The sequence below is a fragment of the Podarcis tiliguerta genome, assembly GCF_965153285.1.
Source record: "Podarcis tiliguerta genome assembly, chromosome: 8".
NCBI classification, from domain to species: Eukaryota; Metazoa; Chordata; class Lepidosauria; order Squamata; family Lacertidae; genus Podarcis; species Podarcis tiliguerta.
Genome location: NC_139541.1, coordinates 38,576,172 through 38,602,846, shown reverse-complemented (window position 1 = coordinate 38,602,846; position 26,675 = coordinate 38,576,172). Strand labels below are relative to the sequence as shown.

General features: G+C 44.8%; 1 protein-coding gene and 1 long non-coding RNA gene across 5 annotated transcripts in view; both read right to left on the bottom strand.

Annotated features, from left to right (window-relative positions):
• Positions 1-3,645: 3,645 nt before the first annotated feature.
• ANKRD11 (ankyrin repeat domain containing 11) overlaps positions 3,646-26,675 on the bottom strand; it is a 179,499-nt gene continuing 156,469 nt past the window's right edge. For all 4 annotated transcript variants that reach the window (XM_083456436.1, XM_083456434.1, XM_083456437.1 and 1 more), the window contains 7 exons: positions 25,069-25,211; positions 24,287-24,434; positions 15,883-22,667; positions 12,408-12,506; positions 12,152-12,295; positions 10,894-10,986; positions 3,646-8,092 (listed from right to left, as the gene is read on the bottom strand). In XM_083456436.1, the coding sequence (XP_083312562.1) occupies positions 7,907-8,092; positions 10,894-10,986; positions 12,152-12,295; positions 12,408-12,506; positions 15,883-22,667; positions 24,287-24,434; positions 25,069-25,211 (7,598 nt within the window). In that variant the 3' untranslated portion in view covers positions 3,646-7,906. The remainder of the gene's footprint in view (positions 8,093-10,893; positions 10,987-12,151; positions 12,296-12,407; positions 12,507-15,882; positions 22,668-24,286; positions 24,435-25,068; positions 25,212-26,675) is intronic.
• LOC310685012 lies at positions 14,026-15,876 on the bottom strand. Its single transcript, XR_014515020.1, has 2 exons — positions 14,964-15,876; positions 14,026-14,870 (listed from the first exon to the last, which is right to left on the bottom strand). It is a non-coding gene; the product is annotated as an uncharacterized lncRNA (long non-coding RNA).

The window sequence follows — 26,675 nt, the reverse complement described above, 5'->3', positions numbered from 1 at the left end:
GATCTGATACCAGGTGAGGCCGTTTCTTGTGTTTCCAGGTCTTGCAAAATTCAGAGTGCCTTGAGCCAGAAACACTCTTTCCAGTGAAGAAATGGAAACCTTGCAATGAGGAAGTGACAACTCTTTCACAATCTTTGCAGCAGAAGCCAAAGTGAGCAAACCTCACGATGCATGGCTAAAACAGCCCCCTGAGCATCTTAAGAGGAAGGATCGGCACAAAGGTGTTAAACAAAGTGCCCCATTCCATTCTCACCCTGGTAATTAATATTTCCAGGATAGCAAGACCCTGTCCACACACTACGCAGAAAAGACGACATATTTTCTCCAGATCCCCAGCTGATCCCAAGGGGGCTAGAAGTAGCTTTTAATTGTTAAGCCACCTTGGTCACTTTACATGCAAAAGCAGAGTCTAAATGTAATAAAACAGGAGGTTACCTCTGCTGCAGCTGCTGCTAATCTTTTCTGCTCCCTGCCATGACCTCCCTGCAAGCTGTGGCTGTGCTTTGACAAGCAGCTGGGATTTCAGCCCTTTTGATCAGCCTCTGTCTGGTGAGCAAGTTTCCGCAAATTGCTGGTGACACCTAGTGGTGCAAGACAAAAGTTCACTGTGCACCTGTTTGTATATATAGCAAATTTGACTAGCCTGTCTTCTTCCACCAGTCCCAGCTAGCCCAAAACATCTGGAAGCCACAAAGCTGATGCTGTCAGGGACTCTGGGAACTCTCGCCTTGCACTCTTTATTGCTGTGCATGGCTGTCTCCTATTTATGCCTCCAACTCTGCAAATTGCCCATAAAAGAATGCCAATTTGAGGGGAGTCTTTGGCCCAACCCAGCAGGGTTCTTCTTATGTTCATAGGCATAGCCTGGAGTGAAGCTATAACTCAGCAGCAGAATCTGTGGCTTGGACTGAAGAGGTTCCAGCTTCAATTACAGCACATCCCAGTTTATTAGTCATTCATTTATTCAATCTATTCCTTCCTCCCAAAGGAGCCCAGGGTGGCAAAAAAAGTGATAAAACAACAAAATCACCATAAGCATGCCTGCGAGTAAAGAAACAATGCTGGAATAGATGGTCCAACTCAGCATAAGATAGGCATGTAAATGTTCATCTCCCTCTCCCCAGACCTCATCTTTATTTTATTGCATCTACATCCCACCTTCCCTCCAAGCTCCAGGTGGCATATGAGGGTTTCCCTTTCCCCCATTTTATCCTCACAACAACCCTGTGAGGTAGGTTAGGCTGAGCAGCAGCAACTGGTCCAATGTCGTACAGTGTGCTTCGGGGCTGTTTGGGAATTTTGTACTCTATTCATGCCTCTTTCCCAAGATATGCTCACTGGGGTTGGAATTGCATCACTTTGGTGATTCTGTATGGCAGGGACGCGCAACCTGCAGTCAAATGTTGATGCATTTCAGCTGCCAATTATCCCAAACCTATTGACCATGGTGGTCACAGCTGCCAAGAGTTGCTGTTCTCCATCCCTACTGGACAGCACCTAATGGCAGTGGCACTAGATACACAGAGCAGTTGTAGTGAATGCATGTGTGTGTGTGCGCACACACACACACACACACACACACACACACAGTGTGGTCTTGAACACAGTATCCCTGCCCTCCCTCATACAATTTGGCATTTGTCAAGACAAGCTTCATGGAAGAGCCTCACCAAAATATGAAGGAAAACACCTGTGGGATGCTAACATGCCTGGCCTTGTAGTATTGTAGAGAGAGATATTCGGACATGTATTTGTGTGTGTAAACCAGGTGTGGGTAACCCCTTTGAGTGTCTGGATCAGGGGCCAGCAAACATTTTCAGCAGGGGGGCGGTCCACTGTCCCTCAGACCTTGTGGGCGCCGGACTATATTTTGAAAAAAAAAATGAAGGAATTCCTATGCCCCCCAAATAACCCAGAAATGCATTTTAAACAAAAGCACACATTCTACTCATGTAAAAACACCAGGCAGGCCCCACAAATAACCCAAGGATGCATTTTAAATAAAAGGACACATTCTACTCATGTAAAAACATGCTGATTCCCGGACTGTCCGTGGGCTGGATTTAGAAGGTGATTAGGCCTGATCCGGCCCCCGGGCCTTAGTTTGCCTACCCATGGTCTAGATGTTGAATTACAAATCCCATCAGCTGCAACAAGCCTGGTCAGTGGCTAGGAATAATAAGAGCTGCGTCTCAGCGTCTCAAGGGCCAAAAATTCACCACACCCGGTGAAGGGAAAGAAGAGGGGTTATTTACAAGATCTGTTGATGCTGTGTGTTAGAAAATGGATTATTCTGTGTGGATGCAGTCTATTCCTTCATGACCTTTGCATGGGACCTGTACTTGTGTGGAGAGATGTTGCAAAATGCTAGAGGTAGAAAGTAGGAACAGATGCTCCGAGCTCTCCCTTAAGGGAAGAACTTCGTTCTTTTGGCGTGTTATGGCCACTTAGAGCATTTTCTCCAATGCCTAATCCCAGTTCAGTCCTCACAGTTCCTTTGAATTAAGAGGAGGGGCCACTAAGTGAACCAAAAAAGGGGGTGCTCCAGGTGATGTACACCTGGATCCCAACCCCCATTTTTTGGTTTTAGAAGTTAAGCAGAGAAGCCAGCATTAAGACCTTGAAAGGTGCGTGACTCAGGCCAGCTACGTCTGGGGTCTTCATGACTGAAGCTTGCATTTTTCAATAAAAGCTTGTGGTATAGATCTGGCATTGCTCTATTCTTGAAAACTCAGGGAAGGTTTTACAACATTAGCACACAAGGCGGCAGCATATATCCAAGGCTGTGCATTTAATGTGGTATAAAAGGGGCAGGAGGAAGAACAGAGTTGGATCCAGACTAAGCTAGTTATGCTTTAGTCCCAATGAAATCAAGTGGCAAGTTAGTTGTCTAACTTTGGTTTCAGTGGGGCGAAGTATGGATTAAACCCATATAATTTGCATAAATACAGAAGGCAGGCAGGAAATTGTTCGGGTCAAGATTGATGGATGTACTAGATGTGATGAGCCTGTCCTGCAGCTGGGGCTACACCAAAGGGCAAAGGAAGCTGCATTTTACAGTCAGATACCTGATCCTACTAGCACAATAATCTACACTGATTAGCAGCAGTTCTCCAGGGTTGCAGGTAGGAGTATTTCACAGTCTTGCCTGGGGAATGAGCCTGGGATCTTCTGCAGTGCAGAGCAACTAGTGCAAGAGAACCCCAGCTGCCCACCCAAATACCCTTGGTATCTTCTAGAATGACACAGGTGAGATTTTACCTTGCCTGCCCAAGATGGTATGTTGTAGGAGGGAGAGTTGAATCTTGGGGATCTGGGTTCAAACCTCACTCCAGACATGGACTGATTCTATCCCTGTCGTATCTGTAAAAACGGACATGCATGAGGACTTAGTAGTACAAGAGTATGTGGAACACTTTGCCCAAAAAGTCTGGATCAGTCATCGCCAACCTGGTGCCCTCCAAGTGTTCTGGAATGCAATTCCTATCAGTCCCAACTCCCAGGGATGATGGGAATTGTAGTCCAAAACATCTGGTGGGCACCAAGTTGCTAAAACTGAAGCCTGGGTACACAAAGATGGTGTTCACCTCTTAAACTGGACGCAACACTAATACCTCGGCAAAGCTGGAGAAATTAAGAGCCCAGTTGTTGTTTTTTTATAAAAATTTATTTATGAACATTATCTCTTGAGGGACAACAGTATCTCTGCGCTTCTCTCTGTACATGCAACTGTAGAAAATAACATCTGTATTCGCTTTGTCTCTTTCCGCAGGAAGTTGTACAGCTAAAGGACAGTTGTGTGGTGGCAGAACAGGGGCCTCGGCAGCACCAGCACCACCAAACAATATGTACACAAACTACATTGTAAAAAAAGAGTAAAGTACATTGTTACATTACAGACAACGCACCCCGCCGCTGTTTTAAACCCCACATTCTACGCAAGTCACACTAGTACAAATAGAAGGTTGTGAATTGACCTGTGAGAGTTATTTACATGTATATACACTGTCTGGTAGAAGCCTTTTAACAAGGAGGGGAATTTACACTGAAGTCCAAATCAACAGAGTGCATGTGTCGAAGGGTGTTATGCTCGTGCTAGTATCCTGGTCTTAAAATTGAGGATTTTAGAAAGTCTTTCCATTGACGGATATAAAAAATAATAATGGGGGGGGGGGAATGTCAGGGTCTACACTGTGACTCAGGGCTATATCCTTGTGTGGTTATAAAGGAAGTTTCTGAACAGGACAGACTAGCTAAACCAGCCATTCCTTTCCTTAGCCACCCTGGCTGTGAATGGAGAACAGTGCAGTGCTTTTAAGTTGTTCCTGTGGAAACACAGGGTAAAAGCAACCGGCGTTTTTTCCAGGGTACAGAATGTTCACTCTCAAGGCTCTAAAGCATTGGAACACAAACATTTACAGGCAATGTGTCTCTTGCACACAGACACCCACCATGAAGGACCCAAACAGTCCAGTAAGCAGCACAAAAGCAGTTTGCTAGGGTGAGAGCAAAGGAGCTAGAGGTAGGCATGAAAAACCTGTGTGTGGAGGATGGGCATATGGGAGCCAATCAGCAAGGGAGACATATGTGGCTGAGGTGGCATTGGCAGGGGATTCCATCTTTGGAAAGTCAAGTCATTACTCCATCGATGTTAGAGGCTGCTCTCAAAGCCCCAGAATTCTGACCAATGGTGAGTGAGAAGGCCAATTGGAAGACCTCCTTGGGAATCACTAGGTTAGCAAATATCTTCCACAGCACCTGCTACAGCTACTGCCCTGCCTTTAAAGCAGCAACAAACAATTCAGAGGAGGCAACTGTCGTGATACTTTTAAAATATCATATGCACGTGAAAGTAAAATATAAAATAGTCTTCCTGGCCTGTTCTGTGTATAGGTTTTGGGTTTTACTTCTTTTTTTAAATGCCAAACTGGCATCTATCTGCTAGATGGTTTTTCCTCCAAAAGATTTAAAGGAAGATGGGTTCTCCTCCACTAAACTGTATTTCAAAAGGAACCTTTGCTGCTAAGGCATGATGTAGGACTAATGGCTTGTTAGCTGCCTGCCTGCCCCTTCCCTGCAGTCTCCTAAAATGGTTCACAGATTATCAAGCTGCCACCCCACCCAATGACTCAAAGTAGAGAGAGAAGCAGTGCCAAAGGAACACCTGGCCTGATACAAATTATTTTTAAAAAAATTGGGAGGAGTGGGAGGAACTCCTACCAATGTGGGTCAGCCAAAGAAGAGGAGGGCAGACTGACCAGGCACTGAAGAGAATGGCTTTTAACATCAACAAGCACTTTGCTTCCTCTCACATAGTCACCAGGGGCTAGTGTCTGCACACCTAAGAATATGTAACAAGGACTGGGCATGATCAAGCAACCCACATTGCAACACTCTTGCTGCCTGCCTTAGCTAGGGGATTTACACTGATGGAAAACTGGGGAGCAATGGGTTCTCTTCAATCACAGAAGATGCAAAGAAGCAAGGTCTCTCAGAAAATGTCACACACCAGCCAGAAAGTGGGCCTAGAGCTCAACTTAGCTAAACCAAAAGACCAATGAAATGATGCTCTCTGCTAACACAGGAACCACACAATGCAAGGCATTATCCCCCCCCCCCCCCGCAACACAACATGCACTTTTCCTGAATGGTGAGGATTTAGGAACAAGACCTTAAGCTACAGAACCACAAATTCCTCAGCCTGCCTCCACAAAAATTTCCCTCTGGGGGAATATAATCTTTGCTTCTCTAAGCCATCCTCTTGCCCAGAATGTGATTGACTGGTGGCTACACATCTGGAAGGGGCTACATAGTGTGCCACAGATGCTTAACATGATTTTCTGCAACTGAGCCAAGGCAACATCAGAAGGCAACTATGGAATAGGAAACAACACAAGCCCACATAACACCTTCTGACGCAGTTCAGGAGAAGGGGGTGTATTTTTAGTTCTGTTAGCTCAACTCAGGAATACTCTGGCCTCATCTTGTGCTCCAAGGCAAGAGTGGCAGAGCCCAAACTATCAAACTGCAAACCACACTTCAGCCTGTTGACCACCAAATTAGCAAGCAATCCAGCAGGCCTACACTAACAATGGGGGAGCCACATCAGGACAAGGAGAATGTCTGCACTGAACTTCCCTAATTTGAAGTTCTGGCATATTATCAGCAACTCGTACCCTGAGAAATGTTGGGCTAGAAACCTCTTCAGTGAAGAGGAAGAGATGTTGGGGCTTACAGGGCCCCTTGCTTTGCACGTTTGCCTTCTCAAACAGTATTTGAGGCTGGGGGCTGCTTCCAAGCACATCCTTCTGAAGCACCTGTGTCCTTTTGTCACAGCTTCAGGCTTTGGTTTGAGAAATGGCTTCAGCTGCTCCCTCTCCCTCTCATCCACTCCCCACCCTCCCCAGCCCACAGGGGCCCTGGTTCACTCCATCCTGTCATGAGGAGGCAGGACTCTCACAAGTCTGAATGCGAAAGGGACTGCCTGAGACCCTTTAGACCCTTCCAAGGCAACCCTGTTTAAATATGTTATGTAGCTGTAGATTCTGCACAGACAATGGGCACCGGGTCTTTGCTCAAAATTCAAAACTGGGAAGGAAAGAAACCGGATGAGCGTAAAAACATGAGCATTTGGCATGCTCTGCTCTTGCCTGTTTTGCAGGCCACCTGTTCCACAGGATCAACAAGGCCACATCCCTCACCCCTTTGGCCTCTGTATTGGTGTGTGTTGCTTTTCCCTTCCCTGGGGGTGAGCAGTGGGAAAGGGGCGGTGGTGGTGGGAGGGTGCTGCCTAGGGTGAACTATACATACAAAGGTAATTTTAATTAATTTATTTATTTCTTTACACATGACTGAAAGTGATGTTACAGTACATAAGTTATTTACAACTGTGCAGTAATGTGTTGCAAAATAAATTATCTAGAAGGCAGCAAAAGTACATTGTTAATGAATATAAAAACTGTACAGCTTTTATGGGATACAATTTATCTTTATACGAGTATTGGCTCTTGTAGTGTTTTATCTTTTTTTTCAAGTTATGTTCTCAGAAAGAGAAACAAAATGCCCAAGATTAAAGGAAAAATATATATATTTATATATATTTATATATATATATATATAAACCATACGGATTTTACTCCATTTAAAAACTGAATTGCAAAGTCCTTGCTCTGCGCCACTTATTGTACAGGGTCAGGTGGCTGCTGCCTCCCCATGGTTTTGAAGGATACCTGGAGCATGTCCTGGGTCTCGAGTCCAGTGGCCTGGCCCTTGTCTGTGCCACCTCCAGGGCCTGGCTGAGTGCTCTCTTCTTCTTTTTTTATCAACTTATTTTACTGTAGCCGGGATGCAAGAAGAAACCAAAGAACTCTCCCACCCCTCCCCAGAACCCACCTACCCCCACAGTTTCGCCCTGCAGTTTATCTGAGGAAAGATCCACCCACAGGCAAATGGGGGGCGGGAGGAATCAAAGCGCTTGAAACAACTGCTGTGATTGTGAGTGTGTCAACGGCCCTGGTCACCTCCCTTCCCTGTTTGGCAGCCGATGCAGCACAGAGGGGGGTGTCTCAGGGTTTCTCTTGCTCCCTGCTTCCATCGGTCTCTCTCCTTCCTGCCTCCAGTCTGGTAAGATGCTGCCGTGCGCAAGCTGCCTGCCTTCCGACACAGCAACCGGTGTGAAAGGAGCTGCCTGCACCTCACCTTCCCCTGCTCCTGCTGCCTGGTGCGCAGGGAGACAGTGTGAAGAAAGTGCCATTGATTTTCTCATTGATTTTTTTTCCTGCTTCCTCCTTGTCTGACTTGGGATTCATCAGCAAGCGGTTGGGGTGTGTGTGAGCGCCTGCACCCATCCTCAGGGGGCACCCACCCATGCCAGTTTGCAGTGAGAATGTCTCCAGGCTTGGTACTGTCATGCCGGCAAGAGGACAAAGTCATCGTTCACGTCCACCATTGGCACGTAGAACGAGGGCACCTCGTTCACACAGAGCGATTTGTGCCCAGCAGGGTCCAGCTCCTGCACTTTCAGCTGCCACTCCATTCGCTGCACTGCATTTAAGGCCGCTGCTTCATGTTGCTGTCGCATCAACAGGCACGTCTGGACCAGAAAAGAAAACCAAACACAATTAGGTGGGGGTGGAGCATTTAAAATGATGATGTTAGCCTGGGAACAGCCCAGGACAATAGAGCAGGGATAGCCAATCGAGGGCCCTCCAGATGATGTTGAACTACACCTCCCATCAGTCCCAGTCAAAATGTTCAAGGGTCAGGAGTGGTGGGAGGTGTAGTCCAGCAACATACTGAGGGCACTATGTTGGCTATTCCTGTGGACTGTCCTCTTGATAGAGATCTTCTGGGGCCCCAATTTCTGTTTTTAGCTATCTGTTGTTGAAGATGTTTCCATCTCACTTGGGTTTGGGCATTTAATTATTCCGCTGTTAATTCCTGCTTTTCTGACTGCTACTTTTTACTGTTTTATTCATCAGTGTTTTGTTGTAAGTTGTGCTTTTCTATTGTTTCATTTTACTCTTGTAAAAGCAGAATGTTAACCATAAATAGGATCCAAAGGCCAATGAGCTCATTTCAGAGAGAAACTAGGTCCTCAGATAGTAGCTGCTGTGTGAGGAGATTCTAAGCAGGCAATATGATCTCTCTTCTTGGGCCAATTAAGGATGAAATAAGGAAAGGGCCAGGCATAAGGCATTCAGTCAATTTTTAAAAGTAATACAGCAGGTTATTAAATTTTAATTGTTAATGCAAGTACTTATAAAAGATAGCAGGCAGCAAACATCAACTCAGAAGACACATACATTCTTCTCTCACACACAGAAGGGGATGTCTCATCACAGATGGTGCCTGCTGTGCTGAGTGTGTGCTTCCTCCAAAAACAAGGAAAGAATGCTGCTTTCTTCAAAACTATGAAGTATATATGCAGGTTTAATTTATTAGAATGTCTTTTTTAAATCAGGCAAGAGCCTTGACAAATTTTCAAGTTCTGAAGAAAGGGAGAAGGCAGCAAAAAGTAAGTGGCTGGTGATGGAGAACACACGCTTGGGTACAACTGGCTGAAAACATTTACATTACTGATAAATAGGCAATGAGGCATTAGCAAACCTGGGAAATGAACTAAAGAAAAGCAAATGTTTTTGAGTTTCATGAACAGACTGTTATCAGAAATGTAAACATTTTCAGTCACTTATAACCTAGTACATTTTCTGTACATTTCAAAGTCTAATGGGAAAAGCAGCTGACTGTATGGGAGGGAATCAAAGGAGGAGTTGTGCCATTTGCAACTGGACCTGCTTTTTGCAATGCTTACTTGAAAGGCTGGGAACAGGGAACATGAACTGTGGTGTGCCCTCTCCCCCAGAATTGATACCGTTGGGGTTGTGCACGTCAGGCACCAAGAAAGAGTCCTCCTGACTCAGAGAAGGTGGACGATGAGCAGCTAAGCGAACTTGGCAACCCCAACAGAATAGTTTAAGGGAGAAGATAGGATGGGAACAGAGGAATTGACAGTGAAGAGCCAGCTGAAACACCACCATATGAGAGGGGCATTTGGAGCAATGGGCTCTGTGAGCCTGCTCTGCAATGGAAACAAACACAATAAATAGGGGATGAGTATGCTCAGTCTACCTGGAGTACGGCACAGTGAGATGTGGACTTATTGTAAGGTTAACCTCAAATGTTACCAGTTCTTGGGAGTGGGAGTGATGCCGAGGCACAACCTCCAAACCATGAAATAGAGGCAAACCTCAAAAGATGTTGAAGAAAAAAGCATTCTGACTGTCAGATGTGAATCATAATGTATTTCAAGTGTACCCACTCTTCATCTGTGGCAATAATACCTTCTTTATTTCTTGGATGAAAAGTATCTTTGCATTTTGGAACAGCACATGAAAGCTCTGCTTGGAAAATATGGAAACCTTGAGTGCATCATACTTTTTCCGACACAGAAGGGCCCAAAGGTTGTTACCACAGCTCCACAGGCTACTGGTCTGTTTCTGGGCACAATTCAAAGTGCTAGGTATGACCTATAAAGCTCTGAAAGGATTAGGTCCAGGCTATTTGAAAGACCATATTCTCCTATACAAACCTGCTGGGGCTCTGAGAGGCCCTTTTCTCAGTCTGCCTCCCTCATAGGCACACTTGGTGGGGATGTGGGAGAGAGCCTTCTTGGTGGCTGCATCCAGACTTTGGAACTCCTGTCCTGGAGCAGTTAGACTGGCTCCCTCCTTGTTGTCCTTCTGCTAGCAGGTAAAGACCTTTTTATTCCAACAGGCTTTTAGGAACTGACTGTTTTTAAGGAAAGCGCTGGTGCTGTTATGTTTTTATTGTTGTTATTTGTATTTTTAATAAATCTTTTTATATATTGTCTTAATTCTATTTGTGTTTAATACTTAAATTTTCTATTTTTTTCCATTTTATCTATAAGCTGCCTACAGTCCCAGTCAGGGTAAAATGTGGGATGTAAATACATAAATAAATAAATAAACACCCGAAGCTGCCTTAATTTTTTCCTGCATTGTTGGGGGTTGGACTAGATAAGCTTTTGGGTCCCTTCTAACTCCACAATTCTCTAATTCCAGCAGATGCCAGCTGGTTTGTGTCCAAGTTAACCATGCTCAAAACCCACAGCACCTTCAACTGGGAAGCATCAGATGCACTGTGGAGATGTTCTGTGATGACAATTATTGTTGCCCCACCCCCACCCTTCTGGACAGATATCACTCCACATTTCAGGCAAGAGGGCCTACTTCCCAAGCAGGCAACAGCAAGTGGTAAGAACCAACTTGCTTCAGAAGAAGTCTCTATTTCCAACCCTCTCTACTAAAATGCAAGTTGGGGGGGGGTCCCCCATAGACCTGGTGCTGCCAATGCTTTGGCTTTACTGCTCACCTTCATCCGGTCATACTTGTCATCCACATCCTGTAACCACGAAATGAACTGACGAGCATTGAAACGATCTCTGACGGATTTGTTTTCATCTCCCTGAGACATAGAATGAAGGGGAGTTTAGGAGAAGCAAACACAGACCAAAATAAGTTCTGAGCTCGTTTTCTCTTCCCTCCTCCCCCCCCCCCGCTCTCTTTCTCACACAACTATGACTCACTACAGAAGAGTCTAAAGCATGCAGGTGAGGGGCCTTCTACTTTTACAATATTTAAGGAGTACACCACACCATTCAGCTGGTCCTTTCAAATAGGATCTCCCTTGGATCTTTCTGGGTTAATCAATGTGATGCCCTCCAGGTGTTTCTGGACTACAAATCCCATCATGCCTGACCATACTGGGTGGGGTTTATGGGAGTTATAGTCCAACAATATCCAAAGGGCACCATATTGACTACCATTGTTTTAAACAAAACTTTCACCCCTCCAACCATGTGGCACCAAGCATCTTCCTTTCTTAGTGTATGTATTGGGAATTGCTGAGCTCTAAATCAGATGAAAAAGATCAATACGATGGAGAGCTAATAAATTTCCCTTATCCCGCCTAGTGCATGGGGACCGACGTCTGCAATGCAGCACTTGCTTCCCACTGAAATGACAGCTTTATGGCAAGCAAGCAAAGCAGCTGCAAAGCATGTGGCCAGTAGGAGGTGCTGGTGTCATTGCTCTGTTCAGCTGCAGCCACTTGTAAATTCTTTTCTTGCTGCAAAGCAACACAGGGTGCTCAAGTCTGACTCATTTACAGCTCCAGATCTTTGGTATTTGCTGGTACTAAAATTATTTTGGGGTTGGGAAGAAAATGCAGGTGGAGAACAGAGCTTCAGTTTCCACAATCCCAGAGTTGCCCAGCATTTCTTTTTTTAATGTAAAAGCTCTGAAGCAACATTATTAGCTTAATGAGAAGATGCCATAAGGAATTACAAAAGCAAACACCCTGTGGAAAATTTAGCGTTGCTCACCAGGAGATACCTGCTCGTGTTCTCTCTCTCTCTCTCTCTCTCTCTCTCTCTCACACACACACACACACACACACACAAACACACACACTTTTGAATAATTATTCGATCCAGCCAAAGCTACAAAAAGTGCAGATTCTTTTGGGCACAGGCCCAATGCACGAGTGATGAAGTCAGAGCCACCTTGGTGAGAAAAGCGTCATCTCTGCCTCACCCACTCATTATCACCATCAGAAGACGGGCCCAGACCTGATTTTCCAGAGGCATGTTGTAAACCTCCGAATCCAGAAGCATGGTGCATGCGCTGAAGGGCACTGCTTGATTGGCTATTGTCCTTGCTGCTCGGCAATGAACCCTCAATATCTCCTGTTCACATGACACAATCAGCTTCTCCTGGAGAGAGGAGGACAGAGTTACCAAGGAGCAAAAGGCACCCCTGCTCCTGAAGGGTAGTGGGGAGGCCTGCCCCCCAGCAGCCTTTGGACACCTAAGCATTTGCTGTTACCCGCTCAATGCTATGCTGAAGGCGCAGTTTGCCACGGACTGCTTCCTGCTGCTTGAATAGCTCCTTGAGGGGATCCGCCAACGATGGAGGGGGTGCAATCTGAAATGCAGAGAAAACAGAAAAAACGTCACAAAGCCGCAGCACCTTCAGCCACCACTTCTGTTTCCAATGAACAGATCTGTTCACATTCAAGCAGTGCCTGGAGCAGTCTTAAGTTTCCTGCTGCTGCAGTGAGGTCAAGACCCAGCCACAGGCATCCTTGCTCCAAACAGAGCTTTGTTTACGCAGCAGGACACAGCTGGGGCTAGAACTCTCATGTACTCTTCCTGTTCACCTTTCAGGCAGAGACATCCCCTCCTCCCAAATACACCAAATGTCTGGCTGTTTATGCTGTGGAGTAGAAAGCAGGGAAGCGGCAGCTCTTTGAACCAGTCTAACAAGATGCAGCTTGGAGTGTGATTGCCATCTCGCTCCTGCAGCAGACAACATATTCAGCAATTTACACCCTGCTCTTGCATGCAGGAGAATCGCCAGGCTCCCCTGAGGGTTCAGTCCGGATGCTGTTTTTTTCTGATACTCTAACCAAGAGGCTGTTAATCATTTATGTGGCTTTGGAGTACACACTTTCCAATCCATACCTAATTTATCTCCATACAGCCCCCCTCCCGCCCTTGATCCCCTTTACACTAGCATCTCCCAAAGTTAATATATATAGTCTCTCTAAGGAGGCACAGAGAGCAGTTCTGATAGTTTGCCACCAACAGCCTGCTTAAAATCAATAGCCAACTCGCATGGGGTCTCTTGTTGCAACTGCTTCTTTAACTCTGAAGACTTGGACAATAATTTTCTTGGCTTTGGGATGCCAACTTTTGTTAACCCCTGTGCTACACAATAAGAGGTGAGAGCGGAGAGGTTCTTTCCCCCCGCATCTTGTAGCTGTCCCCCCCACAAAGGGCCCCCTCTCCATGCTGATTTTGCAAAGAACAGAAAACAGTGAGCTGAAAACAGACTGCTGCATGGTAAAGCAAGGAGCAAATGCTGCCGCCCACTCACCAGCTGATTGTGATGCTTTCCACAAGCACACTTGTAAGGAATTCAGCTCTACTCTGCACGTCGTAGTTCAGTATTTGTCTATTAGCTTCCACAGGGTATACAGGCCAACACAGCACTGAGGCCTGAGTTCAGCTCCTTTAGAGCCTAGGAGACCATTCCTTCCCAACAGATGCTTTTGTACCTGCACATTCCCCTTGTTGCAGAGCATAAGGAATGTGCTAAGAGGCTGCAGAATGCCAAGTTGGAAGCAAAGCACCTACAACATTGTTAGCCCCAAAGTTTATGTCCCTCTTTCAGACAGGTCAGCTGATAAGCAGAACCTACTACTGTGAGCTTTGTTCCATCTATTGCTTTAATTTCCTCCTTCTTGTACTCAGATAAATAGGAAAGGTCCTTGCCATTGACACTGTCCATGGGTTTATCTGCCACAGCACTGTCCACACTGGCAGTGGTGGCTCACTAGGGTTTCAGACAGGGTTTCAGAGGCGGGGATTGAACCTAAGACCGTTTTGCATGAGCAGCATGTGCTCTACCTGGGTAGTGATCTTTCTTTTAAGTATTAAAAAAAAATAATCCAGTTCACACGGTTCTCAATAAAGGGCTGATTCAAATAGGATCACAGGAAGCTGCTGTCAAGAAAGAGAATGGTGGGGCAGATTGGGGCCTAAGTCAATCAAATGCAAAAGGGTATTTAAGATGGCTACCTGAGCAACTGTCTCTGGATAGCATTGGGGAGAAAGACTTAAGAAGCTGAGCTGCTCTGCAGCTGACTTCCCTTCCCACCATCAGGGATGCAGACGAGTGTTTCTATGAAACGGACCATCCTCACTGCTTACTTGTAAGTCGATCAGAACAACTATAGTTTAGTGAATAGGTTATGGTTGGTCCAGTTTCAGAGCCACAGTGCTCTGGTTTATTTTGTATACTGCCTTGACCTTTTGCCTGCTTTTTTATTTTTAGTAGAGTTTCATAATTTGACCAATCTGACCACTGAAGTAAGTGTGTGTGAAGCTTCAAGCTTAGGATCAGAGTTGTAAGAGATGAGCACACTCTTCTGAGGTCTGGGAGAAACTTGGGGACTGTGGGCTGCCTTTACATTCTGAGTAGCTTATAAGGAGACTGTCTGGAAAACATAAGGTGTGTGGGTCTCAGCGTTCCTGGGTTTCAGGAAGTTTAGAGGGTCTGCCAGAGAAACAAGAAGGTGGTTTAACAAACTGAAGAATATTGTCATCTTTCTATGCTCCTCCCGATGGAAAAATGCAGATGGGGACAGATATACCCCTGCTTTAAGTCATTTACATACTGTCTTCTCTTGTATATTATTTACTACAAAGCTCGATGACTAAGCTCTTTAGTGACGAAACGTCTGATTACTGTAAAGCACTGAACCACAGGTATATCAAAAGTGGACTCTTTATTACCGGGTTTGCAATGGTTCAAGATAACATCTATTTTGGAACAAGAAGAAATGAGCACTGAACCACTGATATATTACAAGTGAACTCTTTATTTACTGTGCTTGCAATTATTTAAGATAAAACCTATTTAGGAAAGAAACTACTTTTGCTATTTTTATGGATGTTTGTTGTTTGTTTACGGATAGTTGCCTTGGTGATATTATCTTGTGTCAATTGCAGTAGTCATTGCATCACCACCCTGTTCATTGTTTTATTGTTAGAGAAATGAGTAAGCAGATTTGATCTTGGACTACAAAAGCCCTGCTTTCCCCAGCAATTTGTGTGTGTAGACTGGACCAAGGAGTGCTGGGTGCCCTGGCCTATCCCAGGTCTCCTCCTATCTGGGCTGCAAAAGTAAGTGGGAGGGTAGTGTAAAACCTACTAGCATCACTGCAGGGTTGTTGTCTTGCAACTGGACAGGTAAAGGGCTTCTTCACAGCTGCTAACTCACGCCTTGTTTACACAAACAAGGCAGCTGCTTTCCAGGTTTTCAGGCAGGGGCCTTTCCCAGTGCTACCTGAACCTGGAATCTTGTACACACAAAGCAGGTGCTCCACTGCTGAGCTTTCTGAGTTTTTCCTTCCTATATACTCAAACAAAGACATGCAGAACTTGCATATGTCTGTGCTTAATTGCAGATCTGCTTTCAATGCCTAGAATGCCTGATTTGGGATTTAGTGAATTTTAATTCACATCCATTGGTCTGCACACACCACAAACATCAGCTGGTCCACCAATGCCCAGGGATGTGTGATGGTGGCTCCTTCCTCATATGAAGTGGCAGCAGATCCGAGTGCACTAGCACTGATTTGGGGGCCTCTGCCAAGGTAACAGAGTTCAGGTATACCTTCCCCAGGGCTACAGCATGCACTTGTGATGCAGGAAGGGTAGATATTGCTGGTGGGATTGGATTTTTCCATGCTAGCATGGTTTATAAAGACAGCAAGCGGTGTAAGGTTACTCACCACTGGAATGTGCAGCTTGCTCAAAGGTTTGCCATCCAGCAGGTATGAGCCTGTGTAGGTGACATACTCAGCATAACACTGGGGTGCCTGGGGAGTGATGTAGCAGAGAATTTTCCGCTTCTCCTCAATTTTCTTCCTGATCTGTAGGTACTCAAAATAGGGATTGGACCTGTCGCTGTGGTAAGGTTCAATGTCTTCCAACTTGATGGCATCAACAATTGCAGCCAGTGTCTGCTGGATCATTTCTCGTGTTTGCTGGGTGGAGGTGTTGATTTGCTGCTGCAGCTGCTGATTGGAGCGCTGGAACCTGCGCTTCCGCGGATGTTGTGCCTGGGCATCTTCTTCCTCTGAGACACGCCCTTTTGCTCGTGTTGAAGGGGCAGAAGCAGGGGGGAACTCTTTTTCAGAAGTAGTAGTAGTAGTTGTTGTAGTAGTAGTAGTAGCAGTAGCAGTAGCAGTAGTAGCAGCAGCAGCAGCATTCTGTTTGTTTTGATTGGCAAGCATCTGGGCTCGGTTTCTGGTGATCCGTTGTGGGATCTCTTCGATTTTGGGGGGCTTTGGGGTTTCAGGGACTGGTTTGGGTGGTGGCTCTGTAGATTCTAACTGGGTACTCCCTTGCAGCACCTCTGTCTGAGAGGAAGGGATCTGGCTGTTGCTTCCGGGTACCACTACGTCTTGAACATCAGTGCTCTCAGTTTTGATTGCTTGGCTCAAACTAACTTGAGAACCACTGTCTGATGCAAGAGTAGCTGAGGAGAGTTCTTCACAATTGGTTTCCTCCTCCTTGGTCTCTGACTGAGCAAGATCTGCTGGTGTCACCTCCTGAATATTCTGGGGAGCCTCCGCTTCTTCTATATTTTTCTGTTCTGGGGCACTTGATGCTTCTGACACAACTTCTAGTGAAATCTCATTGGCCTTTTGCTCATCAGCTTGTAGATCTGGCTCCTCAGGAAGGATGCTCTTTTGGTTAAGAGTTAGATCATCCTGCTTGTTTGTAGCCCCCAAAGACACCCCAACATCCACAAAGTCTGCACTGGTGGTTTCCTGATCTGCCGCATGAGTGTTTTCAGCTGACTCTGCCAATTCTTCCTCTGGGACATCTTTTGATTGAAGTGGCAATCCTGGTAAAGAGAAAGGACCCAGGTCTAAGTCATCCTCTGAATTTGGAAATGGATCAGGCCATGCAGCTTGTTCCTCAGGATTTACAGGGGCAATGGTGCTCTCTTCCAAGTTTTCCAGAGCATTAACAGCCTCCACTTTCGATTCTGCTGGCATGCTAGCTGGCTGCAAAGGTGTGTCAGATGCTTCCTCTGGAACAGGCTTACTACCACTAATAAAGAAAGTGTCTAATCTAGCAGGGGAATCTGCATATGAAGCCTGCTGTTCTGCAGTCACCATTTCTGTTGGAACTGCTTCTTCAGCATCTTCCTTTGCTGTATCAAGCCTTGATTCAGTCACCGAGAGAGAGTATGAAACGGGGGAAGTGGGATGTAGGGAATCTGCAGAAATGAAGGGCACAGGTGTGGGATGCGTGATGTCTGGAGAACAGAAAGGCTTTGGGGAATCAGGACCCTGTTGGGGAGATTTAATGAGCAGCTCTGATCCCACTGTCCAGCTGACAGCATGATCAGAAGGATTGCCAATCAAACTCTGAGGCACAGGAGGATCCAGATTTCTTGTTGAAGTGGTCTCCCACTCAGTACTATTCTGTTCCGGAATGCTAGAGCCAAACTCATTGTCTTCAATTGGTGGTAAAAAGCTGGACTCTGGGGGCATAATGGAAGCAGTTGCTTGTTGCTCTTCTGTGGCATCCAAAGGCAGGCCAAGATCTGGAGGGAGAGCACTTTCAACAGAAGGGGCAAGCAGTTCATCTCTATGAGAAGGGGAAGATTTGGCTTGCAATCCAGAAAATACACTTTCAGGGGACTGAACAACATTGCCCACAGTTCCTGGTGCACAATGCAATGCCTCTGCTTTAGGGGATGGGACTCCATAGTCTGGTGAATAATATTCTGGGGACAAACATGGGAACTTTTCTATGGGAATGGAGGGGAGAGATACTTTCTCCTCCATCAAGTGCTGAACTGGAGAATCATAATTAGAAGTGGCTGGGACACTTTGCTGCCTGAAAAATTTGTCCCCAACACTGAACTCTTCCTCTGCTGCTCTTCTGATATCTACAGACATTGAACGGTGAAGATTTGTGGAGGGGATAGTCCTTGTTGGGGTCTGACTTGGGTTCTCCGGGAATCCACTTGAAGAGTTGGAATATCTGTCAAAGAAAGATGGAGAACAAGCGTTCATGGACATGGTGGATATGGGCAATGAATGCTGAGAGTCAGCACAGTCAAACATCAGATCTGTGTAATCTTCATTGCTGCAAGATGGAGTCCTTGGTGTCTGCATCACCTCTTCATAGCTTGGGCAAGAAACAACAGATGCTGGTGTTGGAACCCCCGTTGGCCGGTTCTGATCTGGCCTTGGAGACGCAGGTAGGATTTCCTTCATTTGGGGGCCGGCTATCCAATCCTTGGAATCCACCCCAACAACAGGTTGGTTCTTGTTATCTGGGGATACAACTGGAGCCAGTGGGCCTAGATCTTTGAGTTTCTTGTCCTTTAACTGAGTGTCAGGCGCTAGTGGTTTCTTTGTAGTCAAATCCAGACTCCTTTTGCGCATATCCTCATTGGCCTTGACTTTGTCTTTTAATTTGGGGTCTCCAGATCTATGCCTCATCTTCTCCATTTGTTTCATTCTCTCTTTGTGTCTCTTGTGGCGCTCTTCAATCTCAAGATCTTTTTGGCTCAACATCCTCTCAAAGCTGGTCATCATTAGGTCACCATCTCCCAAAAGCTTTTCCCTGGGTCTGATGTCCTTCTTGGTGCCTTCTTTGGGTAAGGTTATTTTATCATTCCCGTTGCTCATTTTGAGACACTCTGATTTGTCCTTTTCTTGATTTTCCTTGAGTCGTTCCTTTACTTTGAGGTCATTAAATTTGGGTGTTTCTTCTTTTGATTTGTCTTTAACAGTGATCACTTGAGAGCTATCCTTGTCTTTGGCAGACTTCTGCTCCTCCTTGTGGTGCCTAAAGAAACCATCAGTGTGTTTGTCTCTGTGCTTCTCTCTCTCCTCTTTCCACTTTTCTTTATGCCTGTCCCTCTTCTTCTTCTCTTTGGTTGTGCTGACTGTGCTGGAGCTGTACGCTTTGTCTTTCTCTGCCTTCTTTGGAAGTTCTCTTTCAGCATCATTCTTTTCCTTTTTTTCAGGAAACAAATACTCCATGTTTTTGTCCAGTTCTTCTTCAGCCTCTGTTTTTGTTCCATAAGAAATACTAATGCCTTCTCCATCCATGGCAAAGTCCTTCTCATACTGAGTAGAATCTTTCCTGTTGCTGGAGTCTTTAAACTCATCTGTTTTATCTTTCTTTTCAGCTTTCTCTTTCTTTGCTTTTTCCTTTTCATGGCTTTTTTTTGACGAGGATGAAGAATGCCTGTGCCTCTCTTTCTCCTTGAGTTTATCTGGAAGGCAAGGCAAAGGCAGAGACTCCTTAAATTTCTCTTCATTGGCATCTGCAAGTGAAAGGTTGGAAGACTCAAAGATATTGGTGAGTACGGGGTCTTGCCCTCTGTCTGTGAAGCTATCAGAAGAAATCTCACTGATTTTATCATTGGAGTCATCTCTGTATTCATTGAGGGCTTCTTCCTCCAGTTTCTCCAGCAAGCTCTTTTCTGCTTCTCCGCTTTTCGAAGACCGTTTCTCCTTAGTATACTCTTTATCTAGCTTTTCCTTGTGCCTGTTTTTAACCTTCTCTTCCCCAGCATGTTTCTTTTCCACCTTTTCAGGGAATTTCTGCTTTGCCTTCCTTTCTTGGGCTGAGTCCACTGAGCTTCTCTCCTTCCTGTCTTTATATTTCTCTACTGAGTCTTTGTCCTTCTTCTCTTTGTGTTTTTCAAAGGAGCTTTTCTCTTTTTTCTCCTTTCCACCCTCTGGTAACCCTTTGTCCTTCTTCTTCTCTTTTGACTCTTTGTCTTTCTGTTTCTCAGTGGAATGCTGCCGATCAGAGGAGTATTTCCTGTGCTTGTCAGGGACATAAAGGTCTCTCTCAGCTACCATGCTATCGTCTTTGTCTTGCATGCTATCCATACGATGCATTTCGCTCCCAAGGCCCTCTCCAAGTTTGAACCCACTTAGGCTGTAATCATCCTTCTCATCTTCACTTTCATCTGTGAAGATATCTAAGATGTTATACCATGTCCTCTCCCGGCCTTTTTTCTCATCCCTCCTCTCGTGGAAATCCTCTCTATCTCCAGAAAAGTTCTTCTCTTTCTTCTCTTTAACTTGGTCTAGTGAACCCTTTCTCTCTTTATCTTTATTGTGGGGATCTTTATATTTCTCCTTTGTTTCTTTCTTCTCTTTAAAACCTTTATCTAATTCTTTGTCCTTCTGGTTTTTTTCCGGCAAAGCTTTCTCATTTCTCTCTTTGTCCTCTACTTTGAATTTCTCCTTGTACTTTTCTGTTTTTAATTTCTCTTTCTTGTCCTTCTCTGGCATATCTTTCTTCTCTTTTCCTGAATGATGCCTATCCCAGTTCTCCACATTTTTCCCACTAAATTCGGGTTCAGATTTTTCTTTGAAGAATGTTTCACAGCCATAGTCTTTAAATTCATCTCTGTAGGATTCTTCTTGTTTAATTTTAACTTCTTTTCTATCTTTAGAGCTATCAGGCAAATCTCTTCTCTCTCTGTTAATTTCACTAGCCTCCTTTTCCTTTCTCTCTTTAAAGCTTTCAGCAGAATCCTTTCTTTTCTTTTCAGGCAGATAACTAGAAATACTTTTATGCTTTTCAACTTGGTCCTTTTTCTTCTCAGAGTTCCGCTCAACATATTCCCTCTCTTTCTTTTTTAGAAAAGTGTCTTTTTCATTACGTTTCTCGCTGTACTCCCTCTTATCTTTTGCTTTACTATCCCGCTTCTTGTCTTTTATCTCCTCCTTCACCGTTTCTATGATGAGTTTTGTCACAGTGTCATTTTGAATTTCCCTGTAGTCTGCCACTGGTGAATCCCAGCTATCCTCTCCTTTGAAATCAAAAGAAGAATCCGATGACAAATCTGAAAACCACCGATCTTGCTGATCATCAGAGAGGCTGAACTTTGTGTCCTCGCTTTCTAAAAACTGGTTTTTATTACTAAACTCTTCAAAGTTGGGCTCCTCCCTGTAACCTTTGTCTTTTTTACATCTCTCTTTCTCCTCTTTCAGGGCTTTCTCCTTCTCTGGTTTTGCTGGTTTTTCCTCCTTCAGTTCATTTTTCTTATCAGTCTTGAACTGCTTGTCCTTAGATTTTTTCTTTCGCTCTTCCTTATGTATTCGAGGTTTTTCCTCTTTAGGAGATTTCTCCTTTATGGGCTTCTCTTTTTCCAATCTGCTGCTCTTTTCTTCTCTGAAAGTTTTACTGAGATCTTTACTTGCCTCCTTGGCTTTTTTCAAGGATTTCTCCTCTTTGGAGGTTTTTCCAGCATCGTCTTTAAACAGCCACTCCTTCTCCTCAGATTTAGTTTTCTGAAATTTGTCTTCCTTCTTGAAGTGCTCCCTCTCATGCTTAAGCACTTTGAGCTTGTTCTCAACAGGGCATTCAGTCTCCACAATCAAAGCCTTATCGGTCTTCTGCTTAGAGTCCTCATAGTCAAAAGAAAAGGCTTTGATTATTTTAATGTCTTGGGTGGCAGGACACTGGCCTCTCTCTTTGTTTTTGTGTTTGTGTTTTGTTTTATGCTTTTTTACAACTTTCCCCTCTTTGTCTCGCTTTGGAATAGCTCCATCAACACTGGCATGGAATGAATTTTTCTTCTCCACAATCACAGCAGCTCCATGTTGGGCACGCTTCTTGGGCTCCTGCTTCTTCCTCACAGGCTTCAATGATTCCAGGCTTGAGTCCTCAGACGTGTAATCAGACTCACTGGTCAGCCTCGTCCTTGTTGAATCCGATAAAGAACTGACATCTGACCAGGCTGGAGAAGAGACTGTTTTCCAGTTGTCTGTCCTCCAGTGCTTGGAGTGCTGTTCTGCAAGGGTAGCATTATGCTTCTGAGACCCCAAACTCCCATGGGAAGAGGCAGAAGAAGCAGAAAGGGAATTAAACAAGGATGACTCCTTTAACACCAATCTGGAGTCCTTTACACAGGTAGCACTTTGTACAGAGTCTCTGTCATCCTCCTCACTCTCCAGGTTTTCACTCTCTGATTCAGAGGAACAAAACTTGTCATTTTTTTTGCCAAACCGAACCTCTTTGCCCTTTGCTTCCTTCTTGCGCTTCTTCTTCACTTTGCTTTTCTCTTTCTGCTGTTTGGCATTAGAAGGTTCTCGAGCCTTGCTGCTGGGGAGGATAGAATGGGTTGTCAGCCGCAGCTTTTCCCCAGTCCCCACAGGCAGGCTGGTCTCCTCTTCATCAGATGTGTCTGAAAGGATACGATGGGATGCTTTCTTTGGTGTGATTGTGCTGTTTTTAGTATAAGTTTTTACTTCCATCTTCGGGATAGAAATAAAACTATTTGCTTTAGTCTCTTTCCTGTAATCCTTTTTCAGAAGATGTTTATCATCAACTGGTGGGACCCTGTCCTGCTCATCATCCTCATCAAACTCATATTCATCCTTCACGGGTGTGACAGCTTTGGGAGGCTCCTGGTTCTTGGCCTTGTGTTTCAGGCCCTTCTCAAACTCAGAGTCTGTGTTGTTGCCATCAATGGAACTGGATGGTGCAAACGAAGGAGCATCTTCCTCTTCTGAGCTCTCTGAAAAAACAAGAGCACAAATAAAGAGTAAGGTACGACACCTACTTTCACCTGGAGCTGGAGCATCATTCTCCACAGAAACCTGCTCACAATACCTGAACAGACAATCTATCTTCCATGTGCAAAGCATAGCTGTGGCTGCTTTACCTACTCGGTGGTCTGCTGGGTCCTCTGGAATAAAAGGCCAAAGCTGCGCAGGGGAGTCAATGACAGGAATCCATTTGGAGCATCTGGGCAGAAAGGGTGCAAATCCAATAAGAGCGATTGCTGGGTGTAATATCCATTTGTTTCAAAGGGGACTGCTTCCATAAGTTGCAGCACAGCCAGACATCTGCAGTGCCAATTTATTATCAGGCAAATGGTGCATCCATTCCCCTCATCTCAGGTGCTGCCTTTTTTTAAAAAACACAGGAGCATTGGTCATGCTCAGCCCCATCCCTACCACATCCAAGTGTTTCACCCTCATACAGGCCTCAAAGCTACTACACAGTATTTATATAGTGCTTTAAGGGGATTTGGTGTGCACTCCACCACTAACTGTTACAATGCCCCTATAAGGAAGGCCAGCTGTTTTCCTTCTGCTACAGATGAAGGGATGACACTAGGATAAACAGTGATTTGTGTAAGGGCATTTGATAAGTCCAAGGTGAAGGTGAGATCTGAATGAAGTATTTACACCTCACACTTCTTTGCACAGATTCCCCGTCACTCTGCAAAAACTTCCTCTTACTGCATTTTCTCAAAGGCTCACCTCTTCATCCCCACGCAAAAAAGTACAACTCTACCTTTTACAAGCTTTTACTTGCAAAGCAATGCTGGACACAAGTCCTTTCTGCATCTCTCTTTGCCAAGCAAATTTCTTAAAAATCCCATCCCTGCTGAGCTTCAAAACCACCTGCACAATGCAGCATATGTTACAGCATAGAACATGTGGCTTGGGGAGGAGGCAGCGAATAGGCATCATAGAGCATCTTATACCTGAGGCTTGTTGTAGGCAGAAGAGAGGGTACCAGCTGAGTGAGGATGCTAAATGTGGGTATCTTACTCCATTCATGATACACACTTAGTCTTCCTGACCCCACTTATTATATGCATTAACTGTGCTACTTCTGGATATGTCACACTGCAAAGTTGTCTGGCAAAGTATCAAATGGCCTGCTTCTGTCTTTTCATGTGATGTTTGGGAGGCCTTGACTCTACTACAGGCAATGGTGAGAGGCAAATTGATTGCTTAACCTCACAAATAAATTCTAGTGAAAGCAAAATAGCAAAATACTAAAATCTGATCTTCCTCAGGATCACGAGAAAGTGATGGTAAGTAATGCCATCACATTCAGCCTCTGCTCCACCAACCTTAGGATGTAGAACAGCAAAGCATTCAGTTCCACATTAACCTGGAGCATTTCCTGGAGTCTTTGTTAGGGAGCTGCCTAGTCTTTGATTTCCAATGATGGGCTGCTGCAAGCAAGGGAGCAGAGGTCATTATTAAAGGCCCTGAAGGCACTAAGCAAAAGGTTTCAGGGTGTGCTCCTGGCACAATACAGCCCTCTGAAGGTCTCCTTATGCATGGAGGTACAGGTTATTTGCACCACACCCTTCTGCCACTTCCCACCTCTTACCTGTGGAGCTCTCTTCACTGGAAGGATATGTGGCTTTCCCCAGGAGCAGATTGACCATTGTGGGGGAATTTGCTACTTTTAATGGTGTCTCTCCCCTCCTGTTAAGCTGGTGAGGATTTCCTCCATAATGTAACAACAGTTTCACCACCTAGACATAAACAAAGTCTCATTAAGTTGCATCTATAATGGACAAAGGAGCAGAAATGAAGATCATCCAAAAGGCTGACAAACCAGCTTGCTATCAGCTAGTGATAAAGTAGCTTAAAGTCTAGCACATTGATCAGAGAAATATGAGCTAAAGCTAAGTGGTAGGGAATATGCTCTACAAGTATAAGATCCTTAGTTGAATTCCTTGCCTCCCTTATTGCAAAGGAGATCGTGTAGAAGGCCCTTGTCACTCACGGTAGGTGATAAGCAGCTAGATATAGACATTGGCCTGTCTCAGTATAAGGGAATACCCTTGCATACATTATCACCTTACCCAGTTTGTCTCTCTTGTTTCTCTGGGACCGAACAGGGTAGCTACACTTCAAACACCTAGAAATAAGGACACTGGACACATCAGGAAGGTGGTAAAGACATTGTAGAAGACTTGCATTATTGGAGGTAAATGGAAGAAGGCAAAGGCTGCAACTTATCCTCAACCACAAGTTTTCAATAGTAGAAAGGAAGAATAAACTAAAAAGTACACAGTAAAGAGCTGAAGAGCCTGATGGTGGCCACAGGGAGAGATCATTTGGGCCTGTGTAACAGCTGACTATTCAAATCTGGCAAGAACTGACCTTGTAGTGCCCATTGCTGGCTGCATCATGCAGCGGAGTGTCATCATCCAAGCCCTTGGTGTTGACCTCGGCGCCTGCAGCAAGCAACTGTTTTGCAACGTCATAGTAACCCCTGTTGCATGCCTCATGCAAAGCCGTCCAACCTGCAAATGCATATACAAAACATACACATAACATGGATGGCCTATTTCAGATCAGTAACTATGTCACACAGAAGTGCCTCCATTGATTATGCTGGCTGGCAGCACAGAGGCTTGCCTGTAGAACCACCCGCCAGCCCTGCATTAGTGTAAAGACATCAGAAGCTTGACTCTTGCCTGGTATTTAGCCCATCCAGGCTCTTTTGTCTGGCAACATAATATATACATCCAGCTCCCCACTAGAAATAAGGAAAGAACAGAAGTTTAATAAAGGGGCATGAGGGAGGGACCATCTTTTGATGTAGAAAGATGGTCAATGTTATTTTTCACAGAATTCCTGTTCTCACCTGAACCTTAGTGTCTGGAATATTAACAAATAGCTGCAATGCCACAAACAGGTCTGCTTGGCTTTCTGGTGGCTTTGCAGCATCAGGTAGTAGGTAGAGAATGCTGCCACAGAAACAAGAATACCAAAATGCAATGAATAAAAAACTGAAGCCTCCTAGAATGTAATGTATAAATGATGCTAACAGGTTGATTTCCAAATAAAATAATCCTTAAAAGTTTCCCCAAAAGAGTTATTTCTACAACTTCACTATTAGAAAGCCTCTGTCTGAGTTACTGAATGAGTGTTATCTAGATGCATAAATGACTTATAATTAGTATGTGTCTTGATCAGAAACCAGTACTATTACAAGGCTCAGGACAAGGCACTTGCTGCTCATTATAGAAGTGCAGTGAACCTTAACCTTTGCATGGCGGTGCTAGGTCATTTCAAATAAGCATCTATTGTAGCTTCTGAATTGCATACTAAGATAGCAAAGCAGCAAGTCCTAGATTTCCCAATGAACACAATTTGGCACCTGTTAAATTTTGCACAACAGGAGTTTTTGGCAAAATAATGGGACATAAGAGATTAATTTGGACTACCTAAAGAATGAGGGGAAAAAACCTGATCGACAATCATTAGAATGTGAAGGTATCACAGTGGCTGAAGCTAGGACAACAGAGGCTACAACACTGCAATTGAAAAGAGGAAAGAATAAAAAGAAAAGACAGAACAGCAGCAACTATCAGGAGGGAGAATACAGCATGGAAGGTGAAAACTTTATAGGTAACTGAGCTCTGCCACAGCTAGAAATATGCAACCAACATGAAATGGGCAAGAGAAAGTCATAGATAGAATCCCTGATCCAAGGCAATGGATCTGTTAGGCCTCCTCACAGCACTGCTCGCATTTTGGTTTTGTGTGTGTGTGTGGGGGGGTGTTTTTGAAACACTGACAACATCACAAGGTTCTTGACAGCAAAAAAACAGAACAAAATACAACACATCCCCAAGCTGGATCACTGTTCAGCAACTTACTCTGAATGTTCCACTACAGGTTGCTCACCTACTCCTCTGATGAATCTAGTCCTATCCTAGTTCAAGCTGGGCAACTTAATTATGTAGGCTCTAGTATAATGT